Genomic DNA, 20,595 nt, shown 5'->3' with positions numbered 1-20,595 from the left:
GAACGAGGGGCGCCCGGCCCCACCGAGTACGGGGGTAGCCTGCGCAGGGGTGGTTTCTGCCGCACGACAAAGCGTCGGAGTCGCGCTCCACGCAACGCAACGCAACGAATCGAAGCGAGGCGAAGCCAAACGAAACGCGGCAGCACCGTCATCGCTGAGTCCGCACCCTGTGCGCTCCCGGAGTCGCGGGTGTTGACATATCGGTAGTTTCTTCTCCAAGGGTATATTTCGGTGGTGCGACGTCGGCCGAGCTAGGCAAAGGAAAAGAACGGCAAAAGGGCGGCGTAACTGAGGGTGCGGGGCGTATCGCGCAGTGACTGTTATGTCTCAGTTCCCGGCTGTGGTGGTGCCCGAGGATAGTCCGCGCTGAGGAGCCGATGACGAAGTCGCGCGGTCCGCCACCAAAACCGGCCACGACACCAGGACTAAGGAAACTGATATATCGCGCGAAACGCAGGCGACGACGTCGGAGACCGTCCCCCGCCTGATCCTGGCAAAATAAAGATGCCGCGGTGTCTCATGGCGAAAAAGTGGAAGGCCTACCCGTGGCCGGACCGTGTGGAGGACTTCGACGTCGCCCTCGAGAACGAACAGCGAAACCATCACGGGGAATCGGAGGAGCGATGCCAGCTGCTCCTCGACGAAGACGAGGACGAGGATCGGCGCGATCGCTCGTACGATCACCGCCGTCAGCACCAGCGCGAAGAGCCGGACCCCGAGGAGGGCGGACGTAGGGAGAGAGTGGCGATGATCGTCGCGCGTTCCGCCGAACCGGAGGACGAGGAGATCGACGTGGTCGGTGACGCCGACGGGCGTACGCCACCGCAAACTTGCTGGGGTCCCCACAGCCCTACCGCCGGTGCCACCGCACCGAGTCCTCCACCCTTGAACGCTTCCGGTGCTCTCTACTATCACGGTGAGTCGATCGAACGCGATAAGTCACGATAACTCCCTTCGTCCCCCTGGCCACCTCGTAGGTGCGTTCCGCGTACGCGTCCCCCCCGTCGGAGCCACGCCCGTTTCGTTACGCTCAGGGGGTCCCGTCGCCCTCGTCTCCCCCCCCCCCCCCCCCCGGAGTCCTCGCGACGTCGAAAAAACGACGCGACCCGTGGACGCCGATCGCCGGTAGGGAAGCGCCGATTTCATTCGCGCGTCCGCGTACGGGACGATTCACGGCACGGGGTGCATGTAAAATGGAATCGCTCCGACAGCTTCGAAGTTGGCGGTTCGCTTCGCTGCTCCAGCTCGTTCGAGTCTATTGATTTTTCCCCCTACCTCGCGTTGACGACATGCAGCAAACCTAGACACGCGTTGTACGCTGACGCTGCCGCTGCTCGAGCTACGCTCGCGTCTTTCGTACGTCCGATCGATAGCGGAAGTGCCGCAATCGATGGCCTGACAATTGGCAGTCATCCCGCCAACCCGCCCTACACCCACACCCCTCGTAGTTCGCAACAGTTCCAACGCGGTGGTGAAACGCCGCAATACCGGCGACGCCTCCGTCGTCGGAACTGCAATCTCGGCCACTGACCCCGTGCGTCGACGCGCAGGGGGTGCCTCGATTACCGAACCCCGACGCAACGGGATTATCTCATCGCGTCCGCTGACTCGGTCATTTTTAGCGAGGGGCGGTTTTTTATTTTCATTTGTATTTTTGTTACTTTTTTTATTTTTCTTCTCAACGCGTGACTCAACGCAGCGCACGCACGCGGCATCGAGGTGGTCAGCAGCTGTCGTCCGTCGTTCGCGGTCCTTGTTCCCCACCCGCTCCGCTACAATTCACCCATACCGAGCGTACCCGCGTCCGTATCGGGGGTGCGCTGCTCGGGATATACGACTTCCCGTATTATGCCGAGGAACGGGAAGTTCCGATCGATATACTCGACCCGGCGCACGCCTCTCCCGCGCCACCGACACGTGCGTCGAACGTCGCGCGAGATCCTTCACCGTCGTACAACGACGATTCACGTCTTATCGTGTACTCACCTGTGCAACAGGAACCGCCGTACCCGGCGAATCCGATTCGACCGCGAGAACTGGAGTGAATTCTCCGCACCTTGCCGATTACCCTTTCGAAATTGCGAGGTGCAGAGTCGACGGTTCTGCTCGGGCACTCAAAAGTTCGGATACACCTTTCGAGATTTCACACGACGCTAAAAAATAAACGATTCCGTCGGGAGGAAAGATGAACGGGTTTTTCGAGCGGCGTTTCGAAGGGGTGGGATTCAGCTTCGTTTCGCCGATTTTTCAAAGTCCCCACAATTTTTTTTGGACCCGGCAAGGATCGTCCAAAGTTTCTCGCCGTTTTTGCATTTTTTGCGAACAGGTCGACGAGTTGAAAAAAATGCGGCGTATGAACAATGTGACAGAGGGGTGAATTCGCGGCGCGCCTCCTCCCACCCTCGACCATTTATCGCGGGTGTCGTCGATCTTTCGTAATTTCGTAATTCTACTCGCAGGTTACACCCCCGAGACATGGATCAGCCACGAGGAACCCCCGAAGTACGCGACCCTTCGTTCGGCGGCGGAATTGGCGATCGAACCGTCTACGGGACGTTCGAGTTCGCCCTCGCGGGCCTCGAGTCCCCCTCGCAGCCTCCACCGGGGCCCTTCGCCCCCGCCGGCGGTCGTACCACCCTCGCATCAGCTGCCCCGGAAGAGCCTCGCGATGTGCTTCACCAGCACGGGCGACGCCCTCTCGCTGCCCCCGAAGAAGAAGGACATCTACAGACCGTACAGTCTGCAACCGGCGACCGAAATCCGCACCCCCGCGGAGGAAGACCTCTCGGCGGCCCAGGCTATACTGGACCTGAGCGCCTCGCCCGCGGCGCCGACGCACTCCGTCTTCATCCACACCCTGTCGACGCCTCTGACGACGTCCCCCGCGGCGAACCTCGCCGTCGAGGCGACACCCTCCACGCATCCCTCGAACCCCACGGTGATCCACGCCACGTCCGCCTCGCCGGGCTCACCTTCGTCCCCCGATCCGCTCCTTCTTCCCGCCGCCGCGTCGATTCTAGTGCCTGCGATCTCGCCGAACCACTCTCAGCGACACGAGACCCTCCCCGGGGAGGACGTCGGCTGCCACCAGGACCCCCAGTCGCCGGCGACCGCGGAAAACGGGAGCAACAAAACGGTCGCCTACACCTACGAGGCCTTCTTCGTGTCCGACGGCCGTTCGAAGAAACGCGCGGTGAACGCGGCGGTCCCGGAGAAGGAGGCGGCGCAGCCGGCGGACCGTCCGAAATACACCTGCACCGAGTGCGGCAAGCAGTACGCTACCTCCTCGAATCTGTCGAGGCACAAGCAGACCCACCGCAGCCTGGACTCGCAGTCCGCGAAGAAGTGCATCCACTGCGGCAAGGCGTACGTCAGCATGCCCGCCCTCGCGATGCACGTGCTCACGCACAAGCTCGCTCACAGCTGCGGCATCTGCGGCAAGATGTTCTCGAGGCCGTGGCTGCTGCAGGGCCACCTCCGCAGTCACACCGGCGAGAAGCCCTACGGGTGCGCCCACTGCGGCAAGGCCTTCGCCGACCGTTCGAATCTGAGGGCTCACATGCAGACCCACTCCGCCGACAAGAACTACGAGTGCTCGAGGTGCCGCAAGACCTTCGCCCTCAAGTCCTACCTCAACAAGCACCTGGAGTCCGCCTGCCTGAGGGACGACGACGCGGGGCCAGCGGCGACCACCTCGGGGACACCCGGGAACAGGTTGTAGCAGCGTACAACCCCTGCGACAGAGATAAATTCGGCGGACGTTGCGGTCGGCGTAGGCGGAAGCGTCGACGGTCGCGGCGTCGCGACGTCCGACCGCTCGCGTTGCTCAGCCGCAGGTGCCAAGCCCGAGAGCGGCGGTGCGGAGGACGAACCGGTCATTCGGATCTTGCGCGCTGTCGTTCGCGTTTGCCGATGAGATTTGGCGGCTGTCCGGTAAAAGGCGAGCAGCGATCGGTAGGTAGTAGACGAGATGAGCCGAATACTCGTAGGTATGACGAAGCGGCTGCGTCGGTTTTATAAATATCGCCTAATCGTTATAAGTAGAGAAAAGTGCCGGTAGAAAATTAAAAGAGTGGAGAATCGTCGTCACCGTGTATCCGGATATCCAAATATAACAATTGATACCGTTACACTTATGTAATAACAAAACGTCCAGTAAGTTTTAAGGGGTAGGTAATATCGCGCGGATAACGATGACCGGTGACGTCCGCACCGCGGCATCGCGCGAGTACGCATACCTGCTACGATGTGAATTCGATGATCTAGTCATACTCTAGTCGATTATTAATTTAACGTTATCGACGCGGCGTACAAATAATTGATTACGCGTACACCGATAGCGCGGATTATAATTATACCGTATATGCACGCGCGCGCTCTCGATACCGCGAACGTCCCTTTCGAGCGACCGCTGCGAGTGGCCCAGGTGCTACGGACAGGTCGCTCGGACGGGACACTCGCGGCTTATGCACTCGCTAAAATAATAACGATAACGAAACCTGTTGTACTAATAATGGCAAAGGAACAACGACAACGACATCGCAACGGTAGTGACGTAGTCGAGCTATGACAACAATAATAACGATAGAATAATTGCAATTCAACGATAACGATAAGCGCGTAGTGATAAACGAGTACAGAGCGGTACCGGTAGTTGCGGTAACGCTGGTAGCGGTAGCAGCAGCAATAATTATACGATAACGGTAGTGTTGGCGGTGGTAATAAAGTCGTAAAAAATAAAGATAAAAATTTTAATAATTAATATTAATGATGATAACGATGAGGACGACGACGTCGACGACGACGACGACGACGACGACGACGACGACGACGACGACGACCTGCGTAATAATAACGGTAATACCGATACCGATAATACTAATGTTAACGATAACGATATTAATTACTATTAAAATAGCAACGATAACGGATGCGCTTGTATTCTAGGCGTTAGACGGTTGTACGAAAAAGCGGCGAGATGTGAACAAACTGGGCAAAACGGTCGACCCCAGAGTCGAACGGATGCGGGTCGAGGGCGAATCGCAGCAAAGAAATAAAATAAGGAAAACGTTAATAAAAAGTAATAATGATATAACGACGCGACGTCATACTCTTAAACGTAAGTCACGGTCGCAAAGCAATGTTTCGAAACAACGAATTATAGTTACGTGTGTAGAAAAAAAAAGTATGTCGTCTGTGTGTGTGCACGCGCGCGCGTTGCGTGTGTAGATGACGGCGGGATGCCGGGGCGAGGAAGAGGAGCGATTCGAACGGTCACCCGGACGCGTTGACCAAGGGAAGAGGTGCGACCTGCGAGATTAAGCTCAAAAATCGACGATAAACAAGGCCGCGTTGCGATTCCCTCCCGACGTGCCGCTCCCCGGGGGGTGCCCCTCCGGTATACGGTACGCCGGTCGCGGTCCTCGTTGTTGTCGTTGGTACGTCGACGTTGTTGTTGCTGTTGTCTTTGTCGTCGTTGTTGTTGTTTTCGTCGTTGTTTGTTTCCGTTGCGCCGATACGACGATCCGATACAACGACATCATTCGAGTACACGTAGGTATAGATAGACGACGATGTGTTCGGTACGATCCGATCGGCGTTCAAAGTTTTTCCCCCGGTCGCGTGCCGCGAGGCGGGTTCACCTCCCCGTTCGGGGGGTGAGAAATCGGTTCGCCCGACGTTCGCGGCTCCACTCGTCGAATCAACGAATGCGTACAACGAAATATGGTATCAGCGACGAAACCGCGACGAAACCGCGACTCGACACCGGACGATCCGACGATATTTAGGACGGAGCGTACGAGGCTGCGGATCGTGTGCTCGCGGAAGGAAGATCGACGTCGACGCACCCGTTGCAGTCGTGTACGCGTGCGTGTGTTATGCGAATGGGGATGCGAACGTGTACGTGGATGATATGTGCGCACACACGTCCGAGAATGTACGGTAGATATAGGTAGACGACGGTCGTTAGGACGCGTAACGTTAGTTGTGTAAGTATAAAGAGAGGTGTGCATGTTTAGGCGCGAGGTATAGGTACGCGCTCGTGTTGTAACGCGCGTAGATAGGCGTGTACATTTGTAAAACATGTATGCGTGCGTCGCAATGTGTACATAGTATATACGATATGCGCGTGTGACGAGCGACAAATTGACCGGCGAGAAATGGGTCTCCCGCGGACCAATATTCGAGGGATATCGGTGCGGCGCGTACCCCGACGGTCGCTCCTCCGACGCGGAGGTCCGACGACGGCGACGATTTTACAACGGAAGCGCGGCCGCGGCCCGGCGAAATTTTACGGACACGCGACGGAACGACGTGTGCGTAGGCGTAGGTATACACGATATAGAAATTGCTCAAGTCCAAGTCCAAAGAATCGTGCGGAGTGCGGACGGGGGCGAGGTGGGGGATTCGAAGGAAGCCGATCGCGATCGCTTCGACTCCACCCGAGACCCGGCGGCCGCACGTTCGACGATATTGTCGTTACGATTAGTCGTCGTAGACGTTATTGCGTAGCGATTACCGATCCTCGGCGAAATGCTCGCGCGTCGCCGCGTACACCGCCTTGCGCCGACGGTCGAGCGTTTAGCTATTAGCGATTAGCGAAAGTGATTTACCGCATTGCGCCGCAGTGCGGGCGATATTATAGCTGCGATATTGTCCAATAATATGTACCGTAGTAGTAGCGTTGTATTTATAGTTTTCTGCGAAAGTGCCTAGAGTGATTTTTGTGATTCTTTGTCGCGAGTCAAGCCTGCAGTTACGACGACGACAGGGGGTGGATTTCGGCGTCAGGGGCGCGCGCGGGTGTCCCGCGCCCAACCGCGACGAGCCACCCGCGCGCGTTTCCACGATCGCCCGCGATCCATACCGGCTGACTTGGCAATACCTACGATACCCGTATCACTTGTCGTTGCAACGTCGATACCCAGTCAATTATAACTCGATCGGGGAACGTCAACGTCGAAACGATCGCGAGCCGGGCGAGGAGGAGGAAGGAGACGCAAGGGTGCGTAAGAGGGAGGGAGGGTGGGAGGGAGGGACGTCGGCCGTCGATTGCCATCGAAGGAGACGGCGCGTACGCACCCCCGCACGACTGATATTTAGAGGATATTGTTCCGACCGGACGTCCCACGTAAGCCGGGGTATTCAGAAGCAATAACGACGTAGGCGAGGGCGGGCGTCGCTTCGTGCCGCGCCTCGTTGCGCCGCGTCGGGACGTTCGTTACTCGAGAGAAAAAAATAAAAAATTAATCGTTTAATTGATTAAGTAACGAACAAATGAACGAATAAATATAGTACTAAAGAAACCAATTAACCCATTAAGCAATCGATCGATTTATTATAAGTATAATAGGAATATGTTGATAGATGAATTACCGACGAGTATAACTGTGCAAGTACGATAGATCGGTAGACGAGTAGGGGGATAGGGGGATAGGGGGACGGGGGGACGGGGGGATGGGGGGTTGTGAATCGCGAGCGAAGGACGAATGCGAACGGCGTACCGGTGCACGGCTCACGACGTGACGCAGGGGTACGTGCGCCGCGGATGAATCTGTGTAACTTGTGAGACCGATCTCCGTACCGGGTCGGTCGATCGCGACGATTCGATCGTTCGATTGCAGCGCGACGCGTAGGTATCCGTATTTTATAGCTTTTACTAAAAAGTGCCGTACGCGCAGATATACATATAGAGTTGACTATATTTATAGAGATATGTTGGAAGATATTATATACTATAAGGGATAAAGTTGAAAAGAAAACCGCAAAATGATAAAAAAAAAAAACAAAAAAAAAAAAAAACATACATATATATATATATATATAAAGGAAAATGATAAAAAAAAAAAAAATGGAAAAAAATGGAAAAAAATACAATTAACCGACATGGCTACGGTGTACACGCGGGTACGTTGCGTGTAACGGTGGCGAGAACGAGGAGACGCGAAATCAGCGAACGAAAGGACGTACAATAAGGTGACAACGATAACGACGGAAGGATTAAAAATCAACCGACGTTAACGACGCACTCGCGCGAGTAGCGAAAAGGTGATACAACAACGACATCAACGGCACCGCGATAACAATAATTAATTGACTAATTAAACGATATACCTAAATAATAATATCATTAATAACGATCATGATAATAGTGATGCTAATAATAACTAATTACGAGAATGATAATATAATATACTATAGCGATCGGTAGAAGCAATACGTTTGTTCGCATTACGTACCGCGTACACGATAACGTCGTATCATCGATACCTCGTACACCCGCGAACGCACGGGTGCAGTTGCGGGGGGGGGGGGTAGGCGATTCAGCGAAGATCGCCAGAGATGCGCCTTCGTCGTTGCGGGACGAACGAAAAAATAATAATCCTTATTATACCGTGCATGACTACGTTAGGGCCACTCGAGCAATACAAAGAGCAATATTATACGTAGAGTTATTAAAAAAATATCCGATAATGTTTGGCGGGGGGGGGTGGGGTCGGGGGTGGAAGTCATCGGGGCAGCCGGTCGAACGCGGCGACCGTGACGTACGACCTGAGCGCAGGGCCGTCGTCGCTACGAACCTCGACGAAACGTCGAGCTCGTTCGAAACGTCGACGGATCTGCGTACGGGTGGCATCGTGCGTCGGCGGTACTCGCGTCCGGCGTGCCTCCGACGACGACGAGCAGCGGCGTCGCTCTCCACCCGCGATGTACGCGATTTAGGTAGACCCTTGGTAGACCCAATGTCCTATGATATGATTACGATATTAGATATACTTGTTACATTGTGAATTATTATACTTATATTGTAACGATAACTAATTCATGTAGAGCGCTAACGTATATTTCGCCCGGTACCCGAGGGTCCCCGTCGCACGTCGTTAAACCGACGTCCACGCGCTCCCTCGCCCTCCCTCGCCCTCCGCTCTCCTCTCCTCTCCCCTGTTCCCTTCGCACCCCCGGCGTAACGCTGCGGGGACACTTCTTCTCTTCCTCTCCACGCTCCGTGTCGTCCTGCATCCCGAAGCCGCGCCACCGTTGTCCCGTTGTCCCGACGGCCTCTGCCTGCGCGTCAACGACGATCGAGGGGACGGGGAAACGGGGCGCGGGAGTGCGGGAGTGCGGGGCGGACCCTCGGAAGCCGGGTGTAACCGACGTAGTTAAAATTAAGTTAGCGGGGTGAGAAACGATAGTGACGCTAGACGATTAAAATTAAGCCTTTATTCGGTTCTTCTAAGGGGGACTATTATTGTATCGAATATTTACATACGTTTGTATTATTTGTAAACTAGCGCTAATACAAAACTCCATTACATACACGCTATAACAGTCTTGCTGACGCTACGTGCGATTACTACTATACTATTAACGTATTTAAGGACTCGATCGCCGACGATAACGAATACATGATAAATATACAAATGGACTATGGACCGCGTTGCAATAACGGGCGTCGTTTGTTCAACGACTGTAAAAGCCGACTCGAGTTGTTCTCCGTCATTTCGCCACGGGTATCAATGCCGGGACGCGAGTATGGCGAGTAAAATAATTATACCTGCGTCTTTGCGAGTTGGGCCTTTTTCTCCAAAGACCGCATACCTGATCTCCACGCGCTTTTCGCAGTGTTACGCCGGATGCTGGCGATGCTGATAAACGAACGAACGGAAATTCCGAGGGAACGAAAGAGCGACGAGTGCAGGGCTGGAGGTGGAATGAGAGAAAGAGATGACGAGTAAAGTGGAAGGAAAACAAACGTTGATCAAGCATTGTTATCTATGTCATACAACATAGGATGTTTTGTATTATATTTTCATAATAAATAGACACGTAGAGAAATTCAGGCGTACCGCGACCCATTCCTATCTACCCTCTCGCACCCACCCACCCCTTGCGTCCCCACCTACCCCTCGGTGAACCCGTTGTACGATCCGCTGACGCACCGAGTTTCACGTCTGCGGAATGGAGGAGAAACCGACCTCTGGAGAAGGGCGGAGAACGCACGCACCGTCCCGCAGGTAAGGTCTGTTCTGCGATCCACCTGTAATAGGCGTACCTACTCGTCGTTACGCGTGCATCCTGCGGGATAATCGTATCGATGCGGATGCGGGCGGAGGTTCGCCGTGTACATCGAGACGCTTCGCTTGGTAAGGAATTCGGCGATCCCGTCCATTAAAAATAATCGAACGAATGAAAAACTTACGGCGGAGAATATCCGCGAAGCCCCTCGAAGTGTGCGCAACGGAACCTGCTCGTTTTCACTCGAGCGGCGTTCACACGTTGCGTATCCGCTGTGCGGCGACGTAAAAGTTTCACTTTCGATTTTCACTTCGCCTCGCCTCCTCGCGCACGCGAGCGACACGCGGAGTCTGTCGTTGCCGCGGTGTAACGATCGGAAAACGAAACCGATCCGGAGCGGATGACGAATCGTATGTCCGCCGCCGCTTTCTTCTCATATCGGAACACCGCGCGTATTACGTTATTACGCGGATCTAACGTACGTTCGACTCGAAGGAAGGCGATCGCGTGGCTCGACTCGACGGGTGGCTGTCCACGCCGCACCGGTCCAGCCATGTGTACGATCCGCGTTGTTTATTTTATTTTCACCTGCAACTTTCCGCCGTTGTTCTCGAGGATTTACTGCGGGTCCGCAAAGTCCCGGTCAATGACCCATCGGCCGGAGTTTCAGGGCATGATAAACCGCCGAGTGAGACGAGCCCGGCTGACTCGCGGTGCGGCGATATATAAAGCGAGGAAATACAAAAATTCTCCCAGTACGCCGATCCCACGCGTTTTCTCGACTAGCGATCGCAGCTCGGTATCTCGGCAGCAGCCCGCTACGGATAAGGCGAAGCAACCCTCACCTGGTAATCGGCGGCCGCACCCTCGCACCGCGGAGATGGATCGGAAAATCTTGGTGAGTCCTTCGTCGATGCGACCCGGTCCAATTTGTTTCTCTATTCCACGTGGTTGTTCGGCGGGGATCGTAAAAGTTCCGTTTCACCGTGTTACAGTGCGCCCTGCATCTACTGCTGCTGATGAGCTCCGATCTGATCGATGCACCGGTTGAAGCGTGAGGATTTCCTCTGATCGTTGACCCTTCGACAGCGTTCCACTTCGAACGACACTCTTTTTTCCCAAATATTGTTTTCAATTCCGCGAGACTTTTTCGAACGCTCGAGGGGTCGCGGAAACCGTGCTCGCACCGCCACTCGTCAACACCAAAAGTCTACATTTCCAAAAGCTTCGATTCATGATCAAAATCCACGAGCACGAGAATACGTCTCGGAAATTTTGATTCCATCCGAAAATTTCGATCATTCGTTCTCCAGCGCTCTCGATCTCGTTCGTATTTCTACCGCTTCGCGGCGTACCGCCTCGCCTTGTGCTCGCGCCGTGCTTTCTCCCGCCAAGCTCTCCCGCAACTGAGGAACTCGGTAAAAAATATAAGAGTAAGGCGGTCCGCCGGCCTGTCGGCAGCCAGCTCCGGCTTACCCGTTAAAGGCGGAATCTGCGTCGCATTTTCCCGACCACTATTTTGACACGTGCCTCGGGTATTTAAACCGCCGGCACGTGCCGCAAATCAAAAATAATTTATTGCTTTTAAATAGATGTCGAGGTGTGAAATTTTATACCCCTTTTTTTTCTCTGCTGAGATTGCAGCAGGTGTCAAACCGTCTGTCGACACCTGATAAAAATCTTGTTCACACCTCGTAATTGACCCATTGTCCACCTAATTGGCGGCATCCCCTTGCAGTGATTTTTCCGCGAATTCTATGTAACCGCAAACCGTTTAAGAAAGTAAATATGTAAAAATTCAGTAGTTACATATATGGTTGAAAGTATACTCAGCGAGTTCAATTCTGTCCCATTTCGCCTGTACTGAAGCATAGGCCTTGTTTCAGAGTCAGAGGCACCGAAAACGGAGAAAAAAAAATTCAAATAAATTTTTTTTTTTTCATGCATTGCGATATGATACATTACAAAAGGGAGAGTGACAATTTATTGATTAATTTTCCATATCACGATGGATAACAAAATTATTTTGTTTGACCTGAAATTATTAATATTTAAAATCTTTGTATTAACACGATTAGAATATCGACCACTTCTGTTGTTCAGAACGAAAATATTAAGAAAACCCGATTGGTTCTATTTTAATCAACTCATTCCTCAGAGAATATTCCTCAGAGAATATCTCCTCGTCAAAATATTCGGACTTCTCAATTCACCAGCGAACCCGAGTTTGGCTGGAGTCAGCGTAGCGCTTTGTTGTGAGACGTCACCTTCAGGGCTGAGCAGAGGTGACGCCCCACAACAAATCCCCTCGCTCGTGGCTACCTGACTCCAGCTAAACTCGGGCTCGCTGGTAAATTGAGAAATTCGAATATTTCGACCCATGCGTGGATTGCAAAGAATCAAAGTGGGGGTCTACGACTAAAACCAATCGATATGTCTTAATTTTTCTGCTCCCAACAGCGAATAATTGATGATTACTCGATCGATTGCATGAGTAGATGATTTTAGCTTTCAGATTTGAATTCCTGAGCTGATTACACGTGAGATTACTCTTGAAAAACCAAAAAAAAACTGATTTTTGGGCAAAAAAACATCGATTTTTGAGCAAAAAAAAATCGATTTTTGGGCTAAAAGTAAAGTAGTTTAAAAATTGATTGTATTACACTTTTCCGACGTATTTTGACCTCAGAAATCCGAATCTGAAAGAAAAATTGACCTATCTCTAAAATTCACAGAGTTATCGCAAATTTTCAGCTTTTTCGGGTGAAAAATGAAAAATTTATTTTTTAATCTATATTAATGTATTTTTGGCCCAGGAATCTGAATCCGAAAGAAAAATCGATCTATCTATAAAATTTCTCGAGTTATCGCCGAAATATCGCATTTTTTGGCATAAATTTGAGGATATCTCGGAGGGAAAAAATCGTAGCTCAATTTGGACAACGGATTCGTGTTCCTGAGGTCAAAATACGTAAGAAAAGTGCCATACGATCAATTTAAAAAAATAAAAATTTTTGGTCAAAATTTGAAAAAATCGTAAGGGGTACCGCTTGGAAAAATCTCAAATTTTGACCAAAAATTTTTATTTTTTTAAATTGATCGTATGGCACTTTTCTTATGTATTTTGACCTCAGGAACACGAATCCGTTGTCCAAATTGAGCTACGATTTTTTCCCTTCGAGATATCCTCAAATTTATGCAAAAAAATGCGATATTTCGGCGATAACTCGATAAATTTTATAGATAGATCAATTTTTCTTCCAGATTCGGACTCCTGAGCTCAAATTACATTAATATAGATTAAAAAATAAATTTTTTTTTTCCGACCCCAAAAAGCTGAAAATTGGCGATAACTCGATAAATTTTAGAGATAGGTCAATTTTTCTTTTAGATTCGGATTCCTGAGGTCAAAATACTTCAGAAAAGTGTAATACAATCAATTTTTAAACCACTTTACTTCTAGCCCAAAAATCGATTTTTTTCTGCTCGAAAATCGATGTTTTTTTGCCCAAAAATCAGTTTTTTTTTGGTTTGTCAAGAGTAATCTCACGTGTAATCAGCTCAGGAATTCAAATCTGAAAGCCAAAATCATCTACTCATGCAATCGATCGAGTAATCATCAATTATTCGCTGTTGGGAGCAAAAAAATTAAGACATATCGATTGCTTTTAGTCGTAGACCCACTTTGATTCTTTGCAATCCACGCATGGGTCGTAATATTCGAATTTCTCAATTTACCAGCGAGCCCGAGTTTAGCTGGAGTCAGGTAGCCACGAGCGAGGGGATTTGTTGTGGGGAGTCACCTCTGCTCAGCCCTGAAGGTGACGTTTCACAACAAAGCGCTACGCTGCTGGCTACGCTGACTCCAGCCAAACTCGGGTTCGCTGGTGAATTGAGAAGTCTGAATATTTTGACGAGGAGATATTCTCAAATTTATTGTAAAAAAACCGATAAAATCTCGATAACTCGGTCAATTTTACAGATAGATCAATTATTTATTAGATTTGGATTCCTGAGATCAAAATACGTTAGAAAAATGTCATGGGATCGATTTTTAAAATACTTTATTTTCGGCTCCTAAATCAAAAAAATGTCCAAGGGGTATCCTTTCGGATCTTCTCGATTTTCGGATAAAAAATGGAATATTTCCAGAATTTTTAATCGTAGGATCGACAAGTAGTCTGAGCATGGCTTGCGAGACCTGACGAGACGTCGAAAAAGTTGTCCGTTTGTCGTGGAATGCCCCATACGTATGGATCCTTATTGATTCCGATTGCTCCCTTACAGGAAGAAGGTCATTATCAACGTCCCCTACCGCGTGAAAAACGTGAAACACACCCACACGATCTACAAGATCATCCCCCACCACCACAAAAGCAAGGACCACGGGGACGCTCACCCGGAGAGCGATGATTTCGAATATTACCGCTAACCGTTCGATTCAACAGGCCAGAATTACCAACGCCCGGAAGATCCGTCCGATCATCGCTCGTACGAGGTGTGACAATACTTGCACGTGGATTGTCCAGCGCAGCACATTTCGACACTAAAATCGAGGAGCTGACTCTCAGACCTTGCAACGCGTCCCAGTTGTACTTGTCATACCGACGATTGTAATATACGATCATCGAGTCCGACGATGGTTTCAATAAAATGACAACACTATGCCGTCCTTCACCTCGGTCGTATAACGTATGAAAACTACCCGAGCCTTATTTATTCTACGAGTACAAGGGGCCTGAAAAATTAGCGAATAAAATTAGATTACCTCAGGGTCCTTGCTTGTAGGGGAGACCTGCAAGTACGTCCGTCGGGGCGATCCATGGTGCGTAGGTGACGTATACCACGTATGAACCGACGCTCCTCCTCCGGTCCTCTGCTTTGCGCTCCTCGGAATAGCAATAACAAATTCGGCAGATGAATCGTTGGATTCATCGTCGTCTTCCTCGTCGTCACGGTACAGGTCCGTGTATAACACCGCACGTTTCTCGAACCGAACTCTCGAGCTTGTTCGAAATTTCTCTTCCGCTACGTGAGACGTTGCGGCGTGGTCGCACGAAACGAATATTCACGCTACGATCGACCGACTGCCGAAGGATGTCAAAGTTTTTTCCTCGAACGCGAGTCGTGTCGTTTCGAACGACGAAGTCGCGCGTTGCGAACGATTTTCTTGCTCGTCTGTACCGAACCCCGCGTCCATCTTCGATCATCGCCGGACGAGAGGCGAGAAAAAGGTGAACGAATAAAACAACGCCAAACAGACGGAGGGAACGACAAGAACGAGCAAGTACGACTTTGTCTCGAGGTGGAAAAAAAAATGATCGATTCGCGAAAAGTCTCGAGAAGATTTCACCGCACCGCAAAAGCTGCCGTTCGCCGCAGTTTTTACCCGAGTTATCCACGGCTCGCGTATCCACCGTTCGCGGTTCAATTTCCACGTCGTGCGGCACCGACCGAGACAATCGGGCCGATCGAACGGCGGGATCGCCGTACGGAGAACCGAGTATCCCCCGTGGCACGGCGAAAGCGTTCGGCTCGACTACTCTCCGTCGGATTCTCGCTCGTAAACGGCGAGATAAAAAATTTGATGGTCAATAAAAAAAAATGGCGCTTATAAACGATGAGTAACGAGACTCGGCGCACACGTATTTCGATCGTTGCAGGATCCGCGTCTCTCCGCAGCAGTTCTCCGGCTCGTCCGCCCGCACCTGAACGATCATGGTAAGGTGAGAGATCGGCGAAACGGCCGAATCGCCGAATCGCGGATCGTCGCGCGGCCGATCGGGTGCGGATCGTTAATATCTCGATTCGATTCGTTGCAGAGAATCGCGGAAGTGGCGTTTCTTCTCCTGATGAACCGGGTGCTCGCCGGTGCCGGGGGTGGAAAACATCAGTAGGTACAACGGCGTAAAATAATCGGCCGATCGGGGTCTCGCTTACCGGCGATAATTTGGCATGTTGTTCGATTCCAGCGTGCACTTCAGGATCCACGTCCCCGACGTAATCAAGCATCACATCCACACGAAAACCGTGTTCGTCCACGTACACGGGGGCGGTGGGTCGAAAAAAACGCCACCCAAGAAGAAGGAAACGCACCACGAACAGAGTCACCGGGAGGACTGGAATGCCTGGAGTTCCTACGGGAGTCACGGGGGCCACGATCGGAATCACCACTTCGAGTCCTCGGGGTTCAAGGACCACGAGCAATCGACTCATCCTTACGCACAGCTGCGACATCGGGCGCACCTTCGCCTCCCCGTCCGTCCGGCGGGGGTCGGGGCACCTGGTCCGCATCGGAACCCGGGTGAACACCGCCAGGAAATTCGGGGCAACGATGAAAACGTGGAGGTCGATCCCCGCGGGACGTTGCGCGGAGGGGGCGATTTCGTCGGCTATTCGTACGATCCGCCGCGGTACGAGTCGTTGATAGCGCGCGTCCCCGGTGACCTCGGAGGGGTAACGGAGCTCCCCGGCAACGAGATAGGGGAGCCCTACGTGGAATCGTACGAGGAGGGCTACCGTAAGGGGCATCGCTCGCAGACGGGGCATCTCTCGTCGAGCGACCTCAACAACTTCTACGACGCCAAGTTCGAGGAGGCGGACGCGCTGGAGCAGGGATACGACGACGAGTCCTTCGACAACCACGGGATCGCCGCGGAGTCGACGAGGGATCGTCAGAGTTCCGGGGACCGGGGCGCCGATCCCGGTTATTACGGAGCGGGCGACGGCTACCTCCGGGCCGAGTGAGGGATCCGACGTAGTCCCCGCAACGTGTCGTCGACGTCGGGATTACTTTCACCATTTTTGTACGTTTTGTATGAGCGATCGGCCGGATCGCACGGGCGCGGCCACCGGTATTTGCTCTCTGTAAATAAATCCTCGTCACCGATCGTTCTCCCGGTCGGAGTATGAGGTGCGAGATAATCCGTCGATCGATTTGGTGGATTATTTTTATTCAATCAGGTAGAAAAACGAATATACACAAACACGCATACACGAGAATACATTAACAACAACAACGATAACGACATAAGCGATAGGTACAGGTGCGATGAGTGATATTGGTTACGTTCAGTCAGGTTTCACGGTACATTTACCGTACAGGTATACGCCAATTGCGGCGATCCACGCGCCCGTACGGAGGCGGGGGTCTGCGAGGGAACGACTCGGCGCGCGAGTCGGGAAGTCTTGATAATTGTACGCGAACGAGGCGTCGATCGACACCTCCGTCGGGGTGCGAGCGGGAGGGGAAATCGCCGGGACTCGACGGAGCGGGATTAATGTCCGCCGCCGTATTCCTCTTGACCACCGCCCCATCCTCCGCCGTAATCTCCGCCGAAGTCGTGTCCGGAACCCCCGAAGCTGCCGCCCCCGTGACCGCCGCCGAAACCGCCGCCCCCGTGACCGCCGCCGAAGTCGTAGCCACCCCCGCCGAAGTCGTGTCCGCCACCGTGACCCCCGCCGCCACCGAGATCGATGGGATGACCGACGGTGTAGCCGAGGACCTCGTACTTGTCACCTCCACCTCCGCCGCCTCCGTGGTGAATGTGCTTCGTAATCGTGTGCGTGTGATGGATGGTCTTGACCTTGTAGGGGACGTGTATCACCACGTGGTCGCTGTAGAATGAATCGGATCAGCTGTGAGAAATTTGTTAGAATACGTTAGGCGGTGGCGGAGGCATCGCCGACGACTTACTGTCCACCGTGTCCACCGCCTCCGGCGGAAGCGAAGCTGCGGAGTATCGTTGCGGCGACGAAGACGATTAACTGAAAAAGTAAGACGGAGAAATTCGTTGAATTCGGTACGGGGTCCACCTCCGATTCCGGAGGTGAGGTAGTCGCGGGATGCGCGGACCACCGTTGACGAGGCTCGAATCGACTCACCGAAACGCGGAGGATCATCTTGCGCGTTGCTGTCGAGACCCGGTTGCAGGAAATATAGCCGCTCAGCTGTACGCTCTCGTCCACTTGGCTTTGATCTGTTTCACGACGGCGACCGGACTCCTTTTATATGATAGATTCGTAAAAATGAAAGGACCGAAGCTCGACTATGAAAGCCTCGTGTGAAAGGTGTAGGAAACAAAAAAGATCGGATATCCACGCTACTGCACCGGTTGGCAGCTGGAATTGATTGCCGGGTTGAGAATTGTTCATTTCATCCGAACGATCGCCGCGCGTACGAATCCCGAGACCGCCGTCACCTTCACTCTTTTCACCGTCTTTTCACCGATTTAGCATTGCGCCCCTCCGCCCCTCCGCCCCTTCGCCCCTCCGCCCCTCCGCTCGTCGACGGCTGGACGGTTTCCTACGCCGTTGCGGGGTCAAGGCGAACAGTACCAAGATCAAGATCGCACGCCGCGGAGAGTTCATATTTTTATCGTTATCGATCCGAGCCAATCACCCGATACTCCCTCTCCTTTCTCTCGGTCTCGATTTTGTACGGTCGAGTGCCCGCGCGACGCAGGTATTCCTCTATCGAGCGATCGCTCCGTGGCACCGGGACCGACCGCATCCCAGCGACAATCGCGGACGATGATGCGGGACATTTTTTAGAGGCGAGTCGCGGCTAATCGGGTCACACGAGCCTTCGATCTCCGGTGAAACGAAAGAGCGCAGTTTCGACACCCGCTCACCGTTCCTCCGTCCTCCGGCCTCCGGCCCCGCACCCTCGCACTCGACGTACGCTCGGCACCTGCGGGGCGAGTAAAACGTCGACGCTCCGGTATTCCCGTCGGATGCTGCGCTAATTTTTTTTCGTTCACCGCTCGCGCGGAATCGAGCGGGGGATAGTCGGAAGCGCGATCGCCTCGCCGGCATTCAGCCGCGATGGTGTCGCTTTGCTGATTTTTTTATCCGCGCTGTTCCTTTCATAGTCTAAATTTTTTCTCGCCAATTGTAGCGTGTAAAGAGAAACAGGCGAGTAACCGAGGCTTCCGTTACGTATATATCTGGATCACTCCGAGAGCGCGAGGACACTCGACATCCGACCGCGGAGCAACCTCGTCCCGTTGTCGCCGCTCGCAGGGATCGCCATCAGGCAACGCGATGTTCGAAGGACCTCGCGGAACTTTCGGTGCGAATATCGCCCGCCAAACGCATCGTACGCTGGTGAGTTTGCTCGCGGTAACGGAAAAGTTTCGCCGATCGCCACGATCGGCCGGAAATTGCCCATTATCGATCGTCTCTGAATCCCCAGGTGGTACTGGCGGCACTGGGACTCGGAGCCATCGTACGAACGGTATCCGGCGCGTAAGTGAATCCTATTGCCGAATCGCCGCACGCGAGTCGAGCGAACCGGTATATCCGCTCGCGATATCGGGATCGCCGGGACTCGGTGCCACTTGTAATCGCACTCGTCGCGCAGTCGGAGGAAAGGAGGATCGTCGGGATCGAGTCAACGACCGAGCCGCCGCGGCTCTTGGAACACGAAACGGCAAGATCGGCTCAATTATCCCCTTTGTCACGGTTGCCGACCGCCTTTCTCCTTTCACTCCTTCTCCGATGTACGCGAGCAGTCTTATTTCAACTGGCCTCGAGACTCCCGCGTGGCGAAACCCGTCGGAATTTCTCATTCTCATTCTCAGCTCGAACTCCCGCGTACGACGCACTCCTTCCGATTCGCGTCTCTTCATTGTTACTCGTTTCAGAGAAAAGGTCGTTCTCTCGCTTCCCCGGCCCATCGAGGAACGCAACTTTGCCTCACCGTTCGCGGTCCCCCGTCATCCGCAGCAGCTCGCGGATCACGTGGTGATCCCGCACGGGGAGGGCCTATCCTACGGGATCTCGTACGGGAAGGCCTACGTCCCCGACAACGAGTTCGGAGGCGAAGCGAGGGGAGGACGACCGGGATTCTCGGGCGGCGGCGAGAACCACCTCGGCTACACCGACGACGTCCCGTTCCCGTCATCGATCGGAGCCACCGACGAGAGCTTCGATCGGCCCGCGGACGCCTGTCCCCCGCATCCGCGAAGAGGACCCCCGGAGTCCTCCGTTGCTCCGATCAAACCGGAAGTAAGAAAAATGACCCCCGTCGTGCTGCGGGACACCGTCGACCTGGGGGAGTACATGGCGAGGATCGAGATGCTCGCGAGGAGTTGGCCTTACGCCGGCGGCCTTGCGAAATTCCAGGGGGAAAATCGGCCGATCGCCACCTGGGGGGCTGCGGGCAGCGGAGGTGGTTACAGGGTGCGGGAGGAGTCGCCGGAGTCGGAAACAACCGGGGGATGACGTCGCGCGCGGCGCGGGTGGCATTCGAATCGCTCGGAGGGCTCGACGTCCGTCGACGCTCCCCCCTCGCAATTATTTATTCTGTACATGTTCGATTATTGTCAACCGGCGTTCGCCGATCAGTAAATAAGCCGAGTCCCCGAATTGCGACGGTCTGTTGTCTTTCGCCGTCGTGCGAGTCCGTCGCGACGAGCGGAGCCGTTGCGAGTAAAACCAGCGTACGTACGGTGGCGTCGAATGTCACGGTCACCCGAATCCCATCCCATCCCTCTCGAGTACTTTCGCTGCGAGACGTCGGCCGTTTGAAAGTCTAGAAAGTAAGTCGAACCCGGCGGCGAGGACCGCGGCGGG

The 20,595-nt window shown here is 53.3% G+C and overlaps 4 protein-coding genes across 4 annotated transcripts; 3 read left to right on the top strand and 1 right to left on the bottom strand.

Moving 5' to 3' along the window:
* Window positions 1-27: 27 nt before the first annotated feature.
* LOC105683933 (protein escargot) lies at window positions 28-9,837 on the top strand. The gene is made up of 2 exons (XM_012396932.3): window positions 28-916; window positions 2,460-9,837. Exons 1-2 carry the CDS (start codon window positions 505-507, stop codon window positions 3,719-3,721), a joined length of 1,674 nt encoding a protein of 557 aa, XP_012252355.2. The 5' UTR covers window positions 28-504; the 3' UTR covers window positions 3,722-9,837.
* A 5,814-nt stretch (window positions 9,838-15,651) lies between these two features.
* LOC125502099 lies at window positions 15,652-16,947 on the top strand. Its single transcript, XM_048659823.1, has 3 exons — window positions 15,652-15,738; window positions 15,840-15,910; window positions 15,990-16,947. Exons 1-3 carry the CDS (start codon window positions 15,736-15,738, stop codon window positions 16,762-16,764), a joined length of 849 nt encoding a protein of 282 aa, XP_048515780.1. The 5' UTR covers window positions 15,652-15,735; the 3' UTR covers window positions 16,765-16,947.
* Window positions 16,948-16,953: 6 nt separating this feature from the next.
* On the bottom strand, window positions 16,954-18,061 carry LOC105683901 (glycine-rich cell wall structural protein-like). Its single transcript, XM_012396873.2, has 3 exons — window positions 17,902-18,061; window positions 17,714-17,784; window positions 16,954-17,634 (listed from the first exon to the last, which is right to left on the bottom strand). The coding sequence occupies exons 1-3, from the start codon at window positions 17,917-17,919 to the stop codon at window positions 17,295-17,297; spliced, it is 429 nt and encodes a 142-aa protein (XP_012252296.1). The 5' UTR covers window positions 17,920-18,061; the 3' UTR covers window positions 16,954-17,294.
* A 324-nt stretch (window positions 18,062-18,385) lies between these two features.
* On the top strand, window positions 18,386-20,388 carry LOC125502100. Its single transcript, XM_048659824.1, has 3 exons — window positions 18,386-19,125; window positions 19,214-19,266; window positions 19,665-20,388. The coding sequence occupies exons 1-3, from the start codon at window positions 19,063-19,065 to the stop codon at window positions 20,242-20,244; spliced, it is 696 nt and encodes a 231-aa protein (XP_048515781.1). The 5' UTR covers window positions 18,386-19,062; the 3' UTR covers window positions 20,245-20,388.
* Window positions 20,389-20,595: the final 207 nt, after the last annotated feature.

This window comes from Athalia rosae, chromosome 8, assembly GCF_917208135.1.
Source record: "Athalia rosae chromosome 8, iyAthRosa1.1, whole genome shotgun sequence".
Classification (NCBI taxonomy): Eukaryota; Metazoa; Arthropoda; class Insecta; order Hymenoptera; family Athaliidae; genus Athalia; species Athalia rosae.
The sequence above is the reverse complement of the archived record's forward strand: the minus strand, read 5'-3'. Positions and strand labels throughout refer to the sequence as shown.

What these genes read in the sequence shown, in the direction of transcription:
- LOC105683933 (XM_012396932.3), top strand. Translation starts at nt 505, where the DNA reads ATGCCGCGGTGTCTCATGGCGAAAAAGTGGAAGGCCTACCCGTGGCCG. An exon ending in CGGTGCTCTCTACTATCACG is followed by an intron (nt 917 to 2,459) that starts GTGAGTCGATCG and finishes TTCTACTCGCAG; the next exon opens with GTTACACCCCCGAGACATGG.
- LOC125502099 (XM_048659823.1), top strand. An exon ending in GCCGGGGGTGGAAAACATCA is followed by an intron (nt 15,911 to 15,989) that starts GTAGGTACAACG and finishes GTTCGATTCCAG; the next exon opens with CGTGCACTTCAGGATCCACG.
- LOC105683901 (XM_012396873.2), bottom strand. An exon ending in GGCGGTGGACACGGTGGACA is followed by an intron (nt 17,635 to 17,713) that starts GTAAGTCGTCGG and finishes TTCATTCTACAG; the next exon opens with CGACCACGTGGTGATACACG.
- LOC125502100 (XM_048659824.1), top strand. Translation starts at nt 19,063, where the DNA reads ATGTTCGAAGGACCTCGCGGAACTTTCGGTGCGAATATCGCCCGCCAA. An exon ending in GCCAAACGCATCGTACGCTG is followed by an intron (nt 19,126 to 19,213) that starts GTGAGTTTGCTC and finishes CTGAATCCCCAG; the next exon opens with GTGGTACTGGCGGCACTGGG. An exon ending in GTACGAACGGTATCCGGCGC is followed by an intron (nt 19,267 to 19,664) that starts GTAAGTGAATCC and finishes TACTCGTTTCAG; the next exon opens with AGAAAAGGTCGTTCTCTCGC.